The sequence below is a fragment of the Cervus elaphus genome, chromosome 2 (assembly GCF_910594005.1).
Source record: "Cervus elaphus chromosome 2, mCerEla1.1, whole genome shotgun sequence".
In the NCBI taxonomy this organism is placed as follows: Eukaryota; Metazoa; Chordata; class Mammalia; order Artiodactyla; family Cervidae; genus Cervus; species Cervus elaphus.
In genome coordinates this window covers 785,045-801,897 of record NC_057816.1, presented here as the reverse complement: position 1 = coordinate 801,897, position 16,853 = coordinate 785,045, and the positions used below count along the sequence as shown (strand labels likewise).

Genomic DNA, 16,853 nt, shown 5'->3' with positions numbered 1-16,853 from the left:
TGGTCCTGGTTTTTGCACACAAGCCCAACAGAGGTGTCACACACCACAGTTTGTTCAAGCTCTTGGAGGGGAACCTTAGGATAGTCAGCCGCTCTGCAGGAGATGTTGGCTACCCAGCCCCTCGCACAGATGTTCTCAAGGGATTCAACATCTCCATCTGCTTTAGTATCATTCGGTTTACCAGAATCCAGCCAGCCAGTCCATCTGCAGTCTGGCAAACACGGAGAGGTTGGTGTCACTGTGGTGGTCCCTTCTGTGGTAGACGTGGTTGTGGCTGGGGTGGTAGTGGTTTCGCGTGTAGGCGTGGCTGTTATACTGGGGGTTGTCACTGTGGATGACAATGTGGTGGGGGTGCTTGGAAAGATGGTGGTGGTTGTGGTGGTGGTAGATGCTGGGCTCGGGGTCACTGTGGTGGTGGGTGTTGGAGTTGGGATCTCTGTGGTGGTGGTGGTAGATGGAGGCCTTGGCATCTCTGTGGTTGTGGTAGTGGGGCGGGTGGTGGTCTCTGTGGTAGTGGTGGGGGTGGTGGTCTCTGAGGTGCTGGGTGTTGGGGTTGGGGTCACTGTGGTTGTGGTAGTGGTGGGGGTGGTGGTCTCTGTGGTAGTGGTGGGGGTGGTGGTCTCTGTGGTGGTGGGTGTTGGGGTTGGAGTCTCTGTTGTAGTAGTGGTAGATGGCAGGCTTGGGGTCACCGTGGTTGTTGGTGTGGTGGTTCTCGTCTCTCTTGAGGTGGTGCTAGAGGTTGGCATCGGAGTCCCAGTTGAAGCCGTGGAGGGTGTTGTAGCTGGGGTCTCTGTAGTGGTAGGACCTGGAGTCTCTGATGAAGGGGTGGTAGATGATGAGCCTAGGGTCTCCATAGTGGTGGTCGAAGGTGTGGATACACAGTGAGGATTAATATTAGGAATACAGCAGTAGACGTTAATCTCGTAGTTGAGGCAGTAAGGCATGGGGGTAGCTCCCCCTGACTTCTGATCCTGGTTTTTGCACACAAGCCCAACAGAGATGTCACACACCACAGTTTGTTCAAGCTCTTGGAGGGGAGTGTTGGGAAACATGGCTGCTCTGCAGGAGATGTTGGCTACCCAGCCCCTCACACAGATGTTCTCAAGGGATTCAACGTCTCCACCTGCTTTGGTATAATCTGGTTTTCCAGAATCCAGCCAGCCAGTCCATCTGCAGTCTGGCAAACACGAAGAGGTTGGTGTCACTGTGGTGGTCCCTTCTGTGGTAGACGTGGTTGTGGCTGGGGTGGTAGTGGTTTCCCGTGGAGGCGTGGCAGTTACACTGGGGGTTGTCACTGTGGATGACAATGTGGTGGGGGTGCTTGGAAAGACGGTGGTGGTTGTTGTGGTAGGAGATGGTGGGCTCGGGGTCACTGTGGTGGTGGGTGTTGGGGTTGGGGTCCCTGTGGTTGCGGTGGTGGTGGGGGTGGTTGTCTCTGTCGTAGTGGGTGTTGGGGTTGAGGTCACTGTGGTTGTTGCGGTGGTGGGAGTGGTGGTCTCTGTGGTTGTGGTAGTGGTGGGGGTGGTGGTCTCTGTGGCAGTGATGGGGGTGGTGGTCTCTGTGGTAGTGGTGGGGGTGGTGGTCTCTGTGGTAGTGGTGGGGGTGGTGGTCTCTGTCGTAGTGGTGGGGGTGGTGGTCTCTGTCGTAGTGGTGGGGGTGGTGGTCTCTGTGGTGGTGGGTGTTGGGGTTGGGGTCACTGTGGTTGTGGTAGTGGTGGGGGTGGTGGTCTCTGTAGTAGTGGTGGGGGTGGTGGTCTCTGTGGTAGTGGGGCGGGTGGTGGTCTCTGTGGTAGTGGTGGGGGTGGTGGTCTCTGAGGTGCTGGGTGTTGGGGTTGGGGTCACTGTGGTTGTGGTAGTGGGGGGGGTGGTGGTCTCTGTGGTGGTGGGTGTTGGGGTTGGAGTCTCTGTTGTAGTAGTGGTAGATGGCGGGCTTGGGGTCACTGTGGTTGTTGGTGCAGTGGTTGCTGTCTCTCTTGAGGTGGTGCTAGAGGGTGGCATCGGAGTCCCAGTTGAAGCTGTGGAGGGTGTTGTAGCTGGGGTCTCTGTAGTGGTAGGACCTGGAGTCTCTGATGAAGGGGTGGTAGATGATGAGCCTGGGGTCTCCGTAGTGGTGGTCGAACGTGTGGTGAAACAGAAAGATGGAACAAAACAGCAGTAGACGTCGATCTCATAGTTGAGGCAGGCAGACGTGGGAGTGCCTCCCACTGGCTTCTGGTCCTGGTTTTTGCACACAAGCCCAACAGAGGTGTCACACACCACAGTTTGTTCAAGCTCTTGGAGGGGAACCTCAGGATAGTCAGCGGCTCTGCAGGAGATGTTGGCTACCCAGCCCCTCTCACAGATGTTCTCAAGGGATTCAACGTCTCCATCTGCTTTGGTATCGTTCGGTTTTCCAGAATCCAGCCAGCCAGTCCATCTGCAGTCTGGCAAACACGAAGAGGGTGGTGTCACTGTGGTGATTGTAGTGGTTCCAGTTGGGACAGTGGTTGGCGAGGTGGTGGCTGGTGGGGTGGAGGTGGTGGTGGTGGTCAGTGGGGTGGTGGTCAGCGGAGTAGTGGTTGGTTCGGTGGTCAGCGGGGTGGTGGTTGGTGGGGTGGTTGGGGTGGTGGTCAGCGGGGTGGTGGTCGGCGGGGTGGTGGTTGGTGGGGTGGTTGGGGTGGTGGTCAGCGGGGTGGTGGTCGGCGGGGTGGTGGTTGGTGGGGTGGTTGGGGTGGTGGTCAGCGGGGTGGTGGTCGGCGGGGTGGTGGTTGGTGGGGTGGTTGGGGTGGTGGTCAGTGGGGTGGTGGTCGGCGGGGTGGTGGTTGGTGGGGTGGTTGGGGTGGTGGTCAGCGGGGTGGTGGTCGGCGGGGTGGTGGTTGGTGGGGTGGTTGGGGTGGTGGTCAGCGGGGTGGTGGTCGGCGGGGTGGTGGTTGGTGGGGTGGTTGGGGTGGTGGTCAGCGGGGTGGTGGTCGGCGGGGTGGTGGTTGGTGGGGTGGTTGGGGTGGTGGTCAGCGGGGTGGTGGTCGGGGTGGTGGTCGGTGGGGTGGTGGTCGGCGGGGTGGTGGTTGGTGGGGTGGTTGGGGTGGTGGTCAGCGGGGTGGTGGTCGGCGGGGTGGTGGTTGGCGGGGTGGTGGTTGGTGGGGTGGTTGGGGTGGTGGTCAGCGGGGTGGTGGTCGGCGGGGTGGTGGTTGGTGGGGTGGTTGGGGTGGTGGTCAGCGGGGTGGTGGTCGGCGGGGTGGTGGTTGGTGGGGTGGTTGGGGTGGTGGTCAGTGGGGTGGTGGTCTGTGGAGTGGTGGCCAGTGTGGTGCTCGGTGGGATGGGGGTTGGTGGAGTGGTCAGTGGGGTGGTGGTCGGGGTGGTGGTCAGCGGGGTGGTGGTGGGAGTTGGTGGAGTGGTTTCAGTGGTGGTTGGGGTTGTGGTCAGCGGGGTGGTGGTGGGAGTTGGTGGAGTGGTTTCAGTAGTGGTTGCAGTGGTGGTCAGTGGAGTGGTGGTTTCAGTGGTGGTTGGGGTTGTGGTCAGCGGGGTGGTGCTCGGGGTGGTGGTCGGTGGGGTGGTGGTTGGAGTGGTGCTCGGGGTGGTGGTCGGGGTGGTGGTCGGTGGGGTGGTGGTTGGAGTGGTGCTCGGGGTGGTGGTCAGGGTGGTGGTCGGGGTGGTGGTCAGCGGGGTGGTGGTGGGAGTTGGTGGAGTGGTTTCAGTGGTGGTTGCAGTGGTGGTCGGTGGGGTGGTGGTCGGGGTGGTGGTTGGGGTTGTGGTCGGCGGGGTGGTGCTCGGGGTGGTGGTCGGGGTGGTGGTCAGTGGGGTGGTGGTCAGTGGAGTGGTGGTTGGGGTGGTGGTTGGGGTGGTGATTGGCAGGGTGGTGGTTGGGGTCGAGGTAGGACACTCATCCTTCTCCTGGCAGCAAAAGACTCGTATCTCGTAGTCATAGCAGACCCCAAAAGGTCCGTTTCCAAACTGGTCTTCATTCTTGCAAATGAACCCGACAGAGACGTCGCACCGAGCCTTCTGGCCCAGGGTCTCCCAGCTGAGCAGGGGCTCCACGGCCGCCCTGCACTCGATGTCCTGGGGGGCCCTGCAGACACCATCAAACGTCTCTCGGTCCCCGCCATCACTGTCAGCACTGGGATGGTCATTGTTGATCCAGTCGGACCAGGAGCAGCAGTGAACTAGGCGAGCAAGACCGGCATTGGTCAGTCAGGTGGGGGCGCGCCTTTTGGGAGATCAACGGGCTCAGAGAACCCAGAGACCCCCGTAACCAGCTGTCCACATCATCACCAAAGGGCCCGGAGTAGGCTCAGAGACTTCAGGCTGAGCCTAATCTTCCACCCTCTACTTCTCCCCTCTTTCTGCAGCTAAAAACCCAAGATCCCACACCCCGCCAGTGACAGACCCAGGCCTGAGGGCACCAGCCGAGTGCCCCTTCCTCAGCTACCTTCAAATCCACAGGCCAAACAAATGAATGAGGAAAGGGCCACCCAGCTCAGCCCAGAAGCCCGCTGGTGGGGCTCAGGCCGGACTCTTGACCAGTGTTTTCACCCAGAACTAGTTAAGTCCCCTGCATGAGTCCCTGGGCGCAGCAAATCAGGAATCAGGTCACCAAAATAGACCACCTCCAGTCCCTGAGCCGATGGTCCGGCCTCCCAGCCCAGCCCGCATCGGGGTCTCGAGGGAGGCACGCTTTCTGCTGCTCCCCGCCCCGAGTCATGGGACCAGCCGCTAACATGACTTACCGGTGGTGGGTGATGAGGAAGGTGGCGCTGCGGTAAAACGTGGGGGAAAGAGAACGTCATTGTACAGGACTGAGGTTTGTTAAATCTTTTAATTTTCATGTTTCTTTTCCCGATGGCTGTTATACACCTGGCAGCTCTGCACTAGCTACGATTGCAGCTGAGGGACCCGGGGCGCCTGGCGGCCTCCTCTAGCCCTTAGGGGTGACTCCTGCAGGTCTGGAGAAATGTTCCCATGTCCGGGCTGCCGTCACTCTGCCCTGGGCTTGGGGCTGCGGTCGAATGTGGGAGGGGGCGGGGGACACGCCCCGAGCTGAGCGGCAGATCATCACTTCCTGCCTGCCTAGAAGGGCCGTCCCTGCCGGGCTCAGGGGAAGGCAGGCCTTACCTGTGCTGGGGGTCGGAGTGATGCTGGTGGTGGTGGAGGTGGTGGTGGCGGGGGTTGTCGGAATGGGGGTTGGGGGTGCTGAGGTGGACACACAGACGTTGAAGTGTTGCTGCACCGTCCCGTTGGGGCCACAGAATTCCCAGTAGCAGAAGGAGCCGTCCTGGGTGATGTTGACAATCCTCCCTGCGGGAGGCCGATATCAACACATTAGGAACAAGACAGAGGCTCCCAAGGCCGCCTCGGCCCGTCCGCATGAGAGGAGATAGGTCCCCCGCCCCCAACAAATGGCCAGCCAGCGCCCGCTGGGACCCCGCGCCCAGGACCCTCAGCGGAGCCCGTCAGAACGCAGAAACTGTGTCACAGAAGGGGCTTCACTCCCCATCAGGAGAAACACAGACGCGTCGGGTGAGCCCTAGGGCTGCTGCAAACTAGAGGCACCTCCGAGCCGGGAGGGGCCCAGGGCAGCCATGCAGATAAAGAGTAGGGAGGAAGGGGCAGGGAAGCGCAGGAGGTTGCACCCACCCAGAACCCAGGTGGGTCCAGAAGGAGCGTCCAGGGGTGGGCAGCTTACCTTCATCAACCCAGCAGACAACTGTCGAGGAGTCGGTACACATGCTGAAAAGCAAGTGCGAGGCTGCAGGCCTGAGCCTGTGCCCTCTCACCCACCCCCCACAGCCCACGACAGGCCCGCAGCCTCAGGGAAACACTGCCCCAAAGGCCGGCTCGGGAGCCCGCCTGGGTTCCCAGTGTGGGCAGAGCAGGGACGAGGCAAGGGTGCAGAGGCAACACGGGCCACCTCTCCCCTCCCCGGGTGCGTGAATGCGCATGCATGTGTGTGTGCGTGCCAATCTCCCCGGGCCCCTGAGACGTGAGCTTAGGTACCAAGAGTGGCAGATGTGCCCTGTGGGGACGGACGTTCCTGGTGTGTAGCGAGTGTTGTTGATGTAGCAGCCGCATTGGTCCCTGGTGACACACGCCTTCAGCTCCTCGTCGTAGATGGGGCTGTGCTTTGGGCACCGGGGGTAGCAGCCTGGTGAGCACAGGGTGCTGGGCTTGGACCGGCATGGAGGACCCACATCCACCCCGTCCACCTCACCCTGCCCACCCTCCCCGCCCCGGGAGGTCCTCTTCTCCAGGACGCCCTCTGAGAAGGGGGGCCTGGACCAACCCCCTCCTACTGCTGTGGCGCTGCCACCTGGCCAAAGGGACAGCCGGGCCCCGCCCAGCCTCCTGGGGGGCATGGCCCCTGCGCCCTCCCCACATGGTCTCTCTAGTTCTCAGCTTTTCTCAGCTCAGGAGCCTCCTCAGCCCCCACCTCATCCTGACCTGCCCTTTTCCCACGGCATCTTCGCTCCTGACCTCAGAGGCCCCCTGAGTTCATGGTGTGCTAACCTGCCCCCTTTCTGTCTCTCCCCTCGAGAGTGGGGTCTCAGCTCAGACTCCCAGCGGACTGTCTGAGTAACAAACTGCAGCAGGGCGAGCCTGGTCCCCCTGGCACTCAGGGCGACACCCCACGGGGCCCCTCACCCTCCAGGTAGGACATGGAGATGTTGGAGTGGATGCCGTTGACGGTCCGACAGGTCTCGAAGCTGCGGTTCCCGCAAGGCTCGTAGTGCCACTCACACTCGTTCGGGGGGTTGTAGTAGTCGCAGAATATGGCTGGGGGTAAGGGTGCAGTCAGACTTGGGGAGGGCGGAGGCGAGGAGGGGACCATGGACACCCGCTTCCCCGGGGCAGCAGCCCCACCCACCGCCCAGCAGCTCACACCCCTCCCCGCTGGTGCCCGGGGACCAGGTCAGGCAGGCACTCACGGCACAGGTCGGGTGTCCTCCAGTACACGCAGGCGCCCTCCTTGGTGCACTGCTGGGCGTAGGAGGCCACGGCGGAGCAGAAGCACTCACAGTCCCCGCCAGTGTCGCAGGAGCACGAGTCTTGGACGCAGGCCTCGTAGAAGGGCATGGGGTCCACCTGGGGAGGGGCCTCCATGTGCCGGGGTCCACACTGCCCTCCCGGGGCCGGACCCTCCCCTGTGGCCCGAGAAGCTCAGGACCCCGAGGCGGGGACCCCAGGGCGCTGCCGGGGGGCGTCCCGCGACGGTGCTCACCACACCCGCCCCCACCGACCACTGCTCCCGACCACTGCCGGCAGCAGAGGGCTGTCTGGGTGGGTTGTGCCCTGTCTCCCTTCCTGGAAGGTACGGGAGAGCCTGGGGGTCCAGCCACGTCTCTCAGAGGAAATACTGGGCCTCTGGTCATGTGTCCAAAGGACACACAGGACGGAGCGGAGGGGCGACCCTGCAGGGACAGCGCCTGGCCCGTGGCCCCGCCCACAGGCCGACACGCCCACGCCCCTCCCACCTCGCTGTGGCTCCGCCTACACCCGTGGCTCCGCCCACCTTGCTGTGGCTCTGCCCACACCCACGCCCCGCCCACCTCGCTGTGGCTCCGCCTACACTCGTGGCTCCGCCCACACCCACGCCCCGCCCACCTTGCTGTGGCAGAGCTGGAAAACGCGGCTTTTGATGATGCTGCACTGCTTCTCCGACCAGGAGCGGCGGTGCAGGTTCACGGCGCAAGGCTCCGGGGTGGTCGTCACGTCCGGACAGGTGGAGGCCTCCTTCCAGCTGTTCCCGAAGTCCAGCTCGCTGTCCACCACCATGCTGTCCCGCGTGGTGAAGTCGTTGTTGGACCGCTGGTCGAAGTTCCCACACAGGCCACACACCGTGCCCTGCAGAGACAAGCCGGACAAGGGGCTTTGCCAGGGGGCCTCGCGGGAGGGACGGGGCTGGCCCGGGCCTGCCTGGGCGGCCCAGGTGGGCTCACAGGCACGGGCTGCCCGGGCAGGCAGGGCGGCTGCACACCTGGTAGGAGGGGGTCAGCTTGATGAAGATTGTGGTCTTCCTGTCCCAGATGACGATGACCCCGATGCTGGCCTCCACCACCAGGTACTGGCCCACATCCCGCGTGATGTAGGCCACGTGGTCGCCCACATCACGCTGGATCACCATGCAGTGTTTGTCCTCCAGCTTCAGCACCGTCCTCTGTGCCCAGGGGAGAGGGCCCATCACTGGCCTGGTCCGAGGGTCCCCAAGGACCATGCACCCCCCGGGGGGCGGGCAGCACTCACCCCAATGAAGATCTTGATGGCCTTGGAGCAGGTGACCCCCGTGGTACCACAGGGCACATTCTCAGTGAAGATGCTGAAGGAACCCAGGGAGGTGTTCTGGCCGCAATAGTCCTGGGGGCCCAAGGGCACGTGAGCCAGGCCAACCCAGCCACGGGGTGAGGGCCCACCCCAGCTGGGGCCCACCTCAGCCCCTCCTCTGCTGAGAGGTGGCTTAACCACCCCCACACACACGCCCCTGCGCACCCCACACCCCCGACACCCACGGGAAGGTCATGGAATGGGAGGGCCGAGGAAGGGCTCCCCTCTTGACCCCAGACCCCGTCCGCTCGGAGCCTCCTCACTGGGCTGGGACAACCCAGGGCCAGCAGCACAGGGGCCACAGAGCAGAGGCAGGCCCTGGCCATGCCCTCAGCCTCACCTGCACGGCCACGTAGGAGCAGTGTCCATCGAAGTCATAGTACTTCCCATCGAAGGTGATGTAGTGGCCGCTCCCGTAGATGGTACAGGTGCCATGGCACACCAATTGGGTGCACGCCCAGCGCCCTTTCTGGCAGGTGCTGGGGAGAGGGAGATGGGGGCTGGAGGGACTGCAGCGGCCCGGGTTCCCCAGCCCTGCTCAGAGAGCAGCCTGGCAGCCTGCAGAAAGGCCCCAGCAGCTCACACACAGAGGAGGCCCATACCCCCGAGCAGGCTCCCAACGGGGCGCTCAGGGGTCAGAGCGAGGCCCAGGCCCTCACCAGGTGTTGCAGTCCACCGTGATCTTGTCCCCAGGTGAGTACAGGTCGTTGTTGTGCACACACGGGCACGCCTCCTCCACCACACAGCCACCCCGGCCATCGTCAATCAGCCCCTCGGGGCACACGCAGCCACTGATGCACTCTGTCTGGTACTGGGGGGCAGTTGGAGAGTGGGGTTCAAGGACCAGATGCCAGGCCCAGGTTGGCAAGCCCCTCTTCTGACGCTGCAGACACTGCTCGTGTCCCCCACCCCACCCTCCGATCCTCAACCCCGCACCCTGGTCCAGCCTCCAGAGCCCCACCCTCAGGCTCCCCGCGGGGCTGGAAGACAAGTGAGAACGGCCGGCCTGGGGCACCTACACGGTCCCTGTCCCCCCAGAGGGCCGGGCAGGGGCCCACAGGCAGCCACTCCCTCAAGGGATGAGGGGGCAGCGAAGCCTGACCGTCCGAGGGCCCAGGATCCGGAGCCTCGGGGCCTCACGGGAGCCCCCTGTGCCCCCCACCTCAGCAGCACCCCCAGAACGCACGTAGCCGGCAGCCAGCGTCTGGCAGCTGACAGGCCTAGGGTTCCGGATGGCCAGCGCCGTCACGTTGTTGCAGTCAACGTGGATCTTTGGGGCCTCGCAGGCTGTGGGACCAAAGGGGCCGCTGAGCTCAACTGAAGCTGGGTGGGGGCTCAGGCAGGCAAGGGAGCAGTATGGGGGGCGGGAGGCCACGCACGAGGCGGCGGCCACTTACCCTGGCCGATCAGCTTGACCTGTATGCAGCTCAGCCTCCCGTTCCGGCAGATGCTGAGAGGGAGAGGTGGGGTGAGCCGGGCAGGCAGGTAGGGGGTGGGTCCGCCGAGCAGACGGGGCGCTCCCTCCCCTGCCCCAGGACACCCACCATCGCTCCTCCTGCCTCAGGACCACCTCCCCCGCCTCCAGGTAGAGGCCGCGGTAGTAGCAGGAACACTTGGCCAGGGGCACACAGCGGCCCTTCTCATCCAGGAACATGTGGTCAGGGCAGCCACAGCCGTCCACGGGCGCGAAGCCCTGCAGGCAGTGGGTGTCAGGCTCAGACAGCGAGCGGCAGGTCTGCTGACAGGTGGTCAGGTTGTACAGGAAGACCTGTGACTTGGGGCAGGAGTCCAGGTCCTTGTCTGCAGAGGGGAGGGGCCCGTGTGAGGCGGGGCAGCCCCCAGCTCCCTTCCCCAAAGGCCAGCCCCGAGCCCTGTGTCCGGCCGGGACGCCTGCCCAGCCGAGGGGCCAGCAGAGCGGTCACCCCGGGCCTGGCCCGGCCACACAGGGGCCTCACACCCCGCCTTCCGGGCTGAGGGATTCCAAGCTCCTCCGGGGAAGCAGAGAGGCCCAGGCTGGTTCCCCACTGGCCCCTGCGATGTCACCCCACACACCCCCCCCCCGACAGCCAGGGCGGGACGGCAGGGACCAGAAGGCCGGCCGGAGCCCAGGACTCACTGCAGACGTGCTTCCGCCAGCCCCACAGCATGAGGCCCTTGGCGGCGCAGGCGCGGGCGTACGAGGACAGGGCGGCGCACATGCAGTCCTCCGTGTTCTGGCAGTTGCACGTGTCATACTTGCACCTCTGGGGGGCAAACGGGCCGTGAGGGGGAGCCGGCTGGGGAACATCACGCCCATGCGAGCCCTCAGACATGCAGCCCTTCCACCCGTGCACAAGCGCTCGGACACGCAGCCCCGACACTCGTGCACACAGCCACCCTTCATCGCATGTGTGCTCACACGCGCCGCGTTTACGTGTGCTTGTGCACACCCACTCAGCAGTTTCCCACAGGAGGGGTGGGGCTGAGCCGGGGGCGGCCGCTGCGTGCCCACCCACCTTGTAATACTCGGCTGGGTCCACGGCGGAGTGACACCTCTCGAACGGGGTCTCGGTCTTCTTCAGCAGGGAGCACCAGTGCTCGGCGTAGTTGGCTGCGGAAGGTTCAGCCCCTCAGTGGGACGGCCCCTCTAGCAGGTCCCCGGGGCCCGCTTCCCCGTCGCCCAGGCTGGAGCAGACGCCACCCTCGGTGGACCAGACCAGGCCCCTCCCTTCAGGGCAGGCGAGCAAGGTGCCCCTTGCCTCTCGCCAGCTCCCTGGACGTGGCAGGCGGCCCGGCGGGTGTGAGGGCGTCCGGTCGAGGCCACCACCCGTGGATTGGCAGGCCCTCTGCTGGGTCCCTCAGCCGGCTGCCACCATGGGCCACTGTAAGCCAGCCGCAAGGCAGCAGGAAGGCAGCAGGCGGCCGGCCGGCTGCACCTCACCCACCCACCACGTCCCCCCGGGAGCCCCGTCTCCCCAGGGCCAGGGCCCCAGCGGCCGAGCCTCACCGCTCTCGATGTTGAGGGAGCAGGGGTCGTCCAGCCAGTCCAGCTTGTCCTGGCAGCTCGCCTGGACCTTCCAGGTGTTGGCAAAGCCGGCGCCCGTGGCCTCCACCAGCCCCCCAGCCGTCTTGAAGTCGTCCCCTTCGAGGCCGTTGAAGTTCCCGCAGAGGCCTGAGGGGCCGGGACAAGGTTGGGAAGGGCGGGGGCCACAGAGGCCCGAGGGCAGCCGCATGGGGGAGCCAGGCAGGACCACTCACCCTGCACGCGGCCCTGGGCGGCCTGGTCCAGCGTCAGGAAGAGTTGCATGACCGGCACCAGCTGGATCTGCAGCTTGAGGCCGAAGGTGGTGGTCACGATGAGGTGGTAGGAGGTCGGTTGAAAGATGGAGAAGCTCGCTGCAAGGGGGGAGGGGGGTGTCGGCGGGGGTGTGTGAGGGGGGTGTGAGGAGCAGTGGGGGGGCGGTGGGGGGGACAGTGAGGGGCGGGGGGCTGCCCATCCCCCATCTCCTCCCCCCTCCCCCATCTCCTCCCCCCTCCCCTATCTCCTCCCCCAAGTCGGGGCGCCCGAAGCAGGACTCACCCGTCACATGGGGCAGATTCACCTTCAGCTCATTCAGCAGGACGCTGCCATCTGACCTGAAGGTCACCACCTACAGGCAAGGCCAAGGGGACACAGGCTGAGAAGGGCCGTGGGCCCCGGGGGTGCTGGGAGGGGGGCAGGCAGGGATACCCACGTTCTTCTTGCTGTCGGCCAGCAGCACCACCGTCTTCAGGCAGGTCTGCTTGTCCGTGGAGCCGCAGGGGGCCAGCTCGCTCAGGAGGGCGTAGGAGTCATTCTGGGTCTGTGGGGGGTGGGGGAGAGGGCGTTGTAGTCTCACACGGAGGGTGGGGCAGGGGTCCAGCGCCCACACACCCCCGGGCGCCAGCCCACCTTGGTCAGCACGTAGTAGCAGTCCCCGTGGAAGGTGTACTTCCTCCCGTCGAAGGTGGAGATGTGGGCACCGCCCTCCAGGCTGCAGGTCCCGGGGCACTGCAGGTCCTGGCACACCCAGCGGCCGGCGTTGCAGACACTGTCAGGAAGAGGACCCAGGGTCAGGCTCAACTGCCACCCCCAGCCTGCCTGGACCCCCGGCCCACCTGGACCCCCAGCCCACCGGGACCCCCAGCCCACCTGGACCCCCCAGCCCACCTGGACTCCAAACCCGCCAGGATCCACCGCCTGCCAGGACCCCCACCCGCTAGGACCCCCCAGCCCGCCTGGACTCCCAGCCCACCAGGACCCCCACCCCGGCACCCACCACTGCTTGCAGTTGTTGGTGGTCTCCTGGCCGGGCGTGTACAGGTGTCCGTGCAACTTGCAGCCACACTGGCTCACGGGGATGCAGCCACCGCCCGCGATGTCATCATACACAGTGCCTGCGACAGCAGGACACGTTCATCTCGGCCGCCCCGAATCCCCGCCGTTCCCAGGGCCACAGGCGCACCTGCCTCCCACCCACAGACCCCCCTTTGGGGGCGCTGTGGACCCACACTGTGTCTGAGGGACCTGCCTCCAGGCTCAGGGTCACGGGCCAGGCTGGAGAAGGACTGTCCAGAGGTGAGGAGCAGGAAGCTGACACTGCGTGCGTGTGTGTGTGCACATGTGTGTGCACTGCATGCGTGTGCATGTGTGTGCACGTGTGTGCGTGTGTGTGTGTGCGCGTGTGTGTGCGTGTGTATGTGTGCATGTGTGTGCACGTGTGTGCGTGTGTATGGTGCATGTGTGTGTGTGCGTGTGTGTGTGTGCATGTGTGTGCACATGTGTGCGTGTGTATGGTGCATGTGTGTGTGTGCGTGTGTATGTGTGCATGTGTGTGCACGTGTGTGCGTGTGCATGTGTGTGTGTGTGTGTATGGTGCATGTGTGTATGTGTGCATGTGTGTGTGTGTGTGCGTGTGTGGGGACGGTCTCAGCGCTTGCGCTCTTTCTCCCTCTTGTCCCCCGCCCCGCCCCCGCCTGCATCCTCACCTTCTGGGCAGAAGCAGCCGTCCATGCGGTGCTCTTCACAAAGGTTGCTGACCTCCAGGTGTGAGCAGGTGTCCATGCAGGGCGAGCCACTCTCCAGGTAGACCATGTTCCCAGGGCAGCTCTTGGCTGGACAGGCAAAGGCAGACCCCTGAGCCGAGGGGCGGGCGCGGCGGACACCGTGAAGGGTCTAGTGAACGCACGTGGCTCCCAGCCCTGGACACACCAGGCCGCCCTGCCGGGCACCCGCAAAGGCCAGCACGCTCCCCGGGGTGGTCCCCCGTGAGCCCCCTGCGTCCTCCCGCCGCCGTCCCCGCACGCCGCTTACGGCAGAACGCGTTGGTCCTCCAGTTCTCCGGCCGCCCGCCGGCATGGGAGCACTGGCGGGAGAACTCGGCGATGGTGCTGCAGACGCAGGAGGCGTTCTGTGGGCACTGGCAGCGGTCCTGCGTGCACGCCTGCACGTACAGCTCCACGGGCACCAGGCCCTGGCAGCTCGCGAAGGCCGAAGCCGTCAGCAGCCGCTCGCACTGGGCACGCTGGGGGGGCGGATGCGGGAGGCGGGCATGGGCGGGGCCGCTCACGCCCCCTGCCCTCCCCGCCCCACCGCACGGCCCCTCCCCGCCCACGCCACACGGCCCGCCCCCACGGCGGCCGGGGACTCACGTGCTCGGAGCAGGACTCGGGGACCACCGTCTCCTCGGGGTCGGCGCACACCACCTCGGGCTTGTTCACCTTCTGCATGTTCCCAAACTCGACGGGGCTGAAGGGTACACCTGAGACGGGCACGGCCTTCAGCAGGGCTGGAGGGCGCCCGGAGGCCCTGCCCGCACCCGCCCGCGGAGGCCCCCGAGGAGGCGCTCACCCTCGGAGAGGAACTCCGAGTAGGTCTGCAGGCCGTTGTAGTCCCCGCAGAGGCCGCACGTGTGGTTCCGGAACTTACTGTCCAGCTCGAGCTGCCGGGGGAGGGGGCAGGTGAGCAGGCCGCGGGGTCGCACCTGGCTCAGAGACTGGTCAGCTGTGGCGGAAGCCGCGGGGGCAGTTCTGGAGGCCCGGAGGGCACCCCCCAAGTCCACGAGGCGCCCCAGCCTCCCGGGCCCTCCCCCAGCCCCCACATCACGCCTGACGCACCATGACCGAGTCCTCCCGGTTCCACATGAGCGTGAGTCCAGCGCGGGAGTAGACCTTGGTGTACGTGTCGGTCTTCTGGATGAGCAGCCCCGGGCTGTAGTGTGGAGTGCTGACCCTGGGGGTGGGCACGGGGGTCACTCTGGCCCACGCAGCTCCCGCTGGCAGAGGGGCTGAGGCTGTGGGCGTGGCTGGGGTGGCCACCCTCTGGGGACACTCGAGCAGTGGCTGAGCCCCCTGTCCACCCGCCTGGCTGGATGCGGCCACATGCACCTGCCCAGGGCCCTCTCCACACCCCTCCTCAGGCTCCGTTCTGGGTAGGACCCCCCAGGAGCCCTGGGAGGAGGGCAGGCCAACCGGGAAAGCCTCACCCAGCCTCCCAGGGCAGGCCCTGTGCCCACCCCGCACCCCCTCCGCGGGGGCCCTGTGCCCACCCCCACGCTGAGCCCGGCTGTGGGAAGCTAAACCCCCAGCAGCAGGGCAGAGGCAAAGCCCGCAGGTGGGGACCCGTCGGGCAGGAATGTGCTCAGAGCCCCATTGTTCCACAGACAATGCTGCACAGTGTGGGGGAGGACCAGCCTCCTGTGGGCCCGCATAACCCTAGCCCGCAAGCCGGAGCTGGGTGAGCACTCAGCAGAGGGGCTGGGGGAGTCGCCCAGGAGAAATAAATCCCTCGAGCGCCCTCCCCAGCCCCGCACCAGTGGGAGTCCTGCTGGGCCCTCATCAGGGTTTGCTGACTGAATCGGTGACCCGGACTCAGACCCAGCACTCTGCTTCTGAGCCGTTGGCCAGAAAAGACGCGGCCGGGGGAGCGTGTTAGGCTGGGGGGCAGGGGCCGCAGCCCCATCGCCAGGACGCGGGAGGGGGCGGGCCCGACCACTCACATGGCCCCGTTCAGCACGGCGAGCTGGCGGGTCAGGTAGATGGTGTCGTCCTTGACGGTCAGCAGGATGTACTCGACCTGGGACGGGCCCCCACTGCTGCCGGGGCTGCGTTTCAGGTGCACGGCGAACTCCTTGTAGGCGTCGCGGCAGTCCGAGGCGAAGTTGTAGTCACACAGCCCGGGGAAGCGGAAGACGTCGCCGTCGAAGGTCTTGTAGTGGAAGTCGCCCCAGGTGCTGCACACGTTGTGGCCGTGGTTCCGGGTTCTGCCTTCTGGGGGCCGCGGGGGGAGGCGTGAGCGGCCGGGGCTGCTGCCCGGCAGCAGCTCAGAGCCTTCGGGCTGCAGGGCCCTCTGCCGGCCCCTGCTCACCCACCCACGCGGTCTCTGGGCCCCCGCGAGGGCGTCTGCAGCTGCCACAGCCTCACACTCATACCCTGCGGGGGCCGCAGCCATGGCCTGGCCCCGGGCCCCTACCCTGGTCGTTGCCACTCTCTGTCCACTGATGCCCCAGCCAGCGCCCCCTCCCCTGGCTCCAGCCAGCCCGCACTCAGCAGAGGGACGGTGCCAGACCCCTCAGAGGGGGGCCCCGGGTTCACCCCCGCGCCCCCGCCCCCGGTGGCTCTGCTGGGTGGAGAGGCCCCCGTCCTGCACTCACACGGGCTTCTCTGGCTGAAGCTGCCTCTGAGCAGAGGCGCAAACAGCCGGCTCTGCAGAGGGGCCCGTCTTCGTCTCGACCCTCCAAGGGCCCCTGCCACCCAGGACTGGGAGCCTGGCCCCTCCTGGTGGCCCCTGCCTCCCTCAGACCCACAGGCAGCTGCCCGGCCCAGTGCGCCCACCTGGGACTGGCCCCTGGACACACTGGCCGGACCACCACCTGCAAAGGGACGCCCCCTTCCTTCCCCCTTCCCTTCCCCCGCACCCAGAGTCAGCAGGGCTGGGGGCTGCAAGTGCCGGGCCAGGTCGCCCGCCCCAAAGCCTGGGCCGAGGAAGACCCCCTCTCCTCCAGGCAGGACCGTCTGCTCTGGGCCGCCCGCAGCCCTCCTACCTCTCTGGAGCTCCGTGCCCCCGGCCCAGGTCAGAGCTAGGCAGAGGGCCGCTAGGCGGGCCAGCGGCAGCCCCATGGTGGCCAGAAGGACGGCAGGGCAGAGCGCCCAGGGCAGGGGCCGGGCCTTATATACCCTGCAGAGCCGCCAGAGGGCAGGGAGGGCGGGAGGGCGCGGGACGGGTGGGGCACCCCCCGGGTCATCAGGAAAACAGCTGTGGGGGCTCCGAGGGCCCGCTGGGGAAATATTGACTCAGGTTATCTGGAGTTTATCTTTTATTGCCCTGGTAGAGCCGGCTGTGCCCGGGATGCGGCACCGTCTACCCGATTCCAGCACACACCAGAGGTGGACCTCCATCCCTCCTGCTGCTGGACCAGCCTGGGGCCAGGGGTCCTGCCGGAAGCTCGTCCCAGCAGCCAGCACGCTCCCCCCGTCCCCACCTCACCTGTCCAGGACCCCAGGCACAGCGAGGTCCAGTGGGGGCCTCCCCAGGGGCCCGGACAGCCCACTCTGCGGGGCAGG

General features: G+C 65.9%; 1 protein-coding gene across 1 annotated transcript in view; it reads right to left on the bottom strand.

Moving 5' to 3' along the window:
• Positions 1–16,426, bottom strand: part of MUC2 (mucin 2, oligomeric mucus/gel-forming) — a 30,888-nt gene extending 14,462 nt beyond the window's left edge. Inside the window, exons 1-30 of the mRNA XM_043922897.1 lie at positions 16,334–16,426; positions 15,290–15,560; positions 14,409–14,523; positions 14,143–14,233; positions 13,944–14,053; positions 13,606–13,816; positions 13,281–13,406; positions 12,572–12,689; positions 12,205–12,343; positions 12,008–12,115; positions 11,854–11,923; positions 11,532–11,669; positions 11,281–11,445; positions 10,790–10,884; positions 10,411–10,537; positions 9,839–10,094; positions 9,692–9,744; positions 9,481–9,581; positions 8,954–9,105; positions 8,635–8,773; positions 8,217–8,327; positions 7,951–8,130; positions 7,578–7,817; positions 6,902–7,058; positions 6,618–6,749; positions 5,973–6,120; positions 5,662–5,705; positions 5,091–5,273; positions 4,706–4,732; positions 435–4,141 (exon numbers count right to left, since the gene is read on the bottom strand). Coding sequence (XP_043778832.1) covers positions 435–4,141; positions 4,706–4,732; positions 5,091–5,273; positions 5,662–5,705; positions 5,973–6,120; positions 6,618–6,749; positions 6,902–7,058; positions 7,578–7,817; positions 7,951–8,130; positions 8,217–8,327; positions 8,635–8,773; positions 8,954–9,105; positions 9,481–9,581; positions 9,692–9,744; positions 9,839–10,094; positions 10,411–10,537; positions 10,790–10,884; positions 11,281–11,445; positions 11,532–11,669; positions 11,854–11,923; positions 12,008–12,115; positions 12,205–12,343; positions 12,572–12,689; positions 13,281–13,406; positions 13,606–13,816; positions 13,944–14,053; positions 14,143–14,233; positions 14,409–14,523; positions 15,290–15,560; positions 16,334–16,409 — 7,590 coding nt within the window. The 5' untranslated portion in view covers positions 16,410–16,426. The remainder of the gene's footprint in view (positions 1–434; positions 4,142–4,705; positions 4,733–5,090; positions 5,274–5,661; positions 5,706–5,972; positions 6,121–6,617; positions 6,750–6,901; positions 7,059–7,577; positions 7,818–7,950; positions 8,131–8,216; positions 8,328–8,634; positions 8,774–8,953; positions 9,106–9,480; positions 9,582–9,691; positions 9,745–9,838; positions 10,095–10,410; positions 10,538–10,789; positions 10,885–11,280; positions 11,446–11,531; positions 11,670–11,853; positions 11,924–12,007; positions 12,116–12,204; positions 12,344–12,571; positions 12,690–13,280; positions 13,407–13,605; positions 13,817–13,943; positions 14,054–14,142; positions 14,234–14,408; positions 14,524–15,289; positions 15,561–16,333) is intronic.
• Positions 16,427–16,853: the final 427 nt, after the last annotated feature.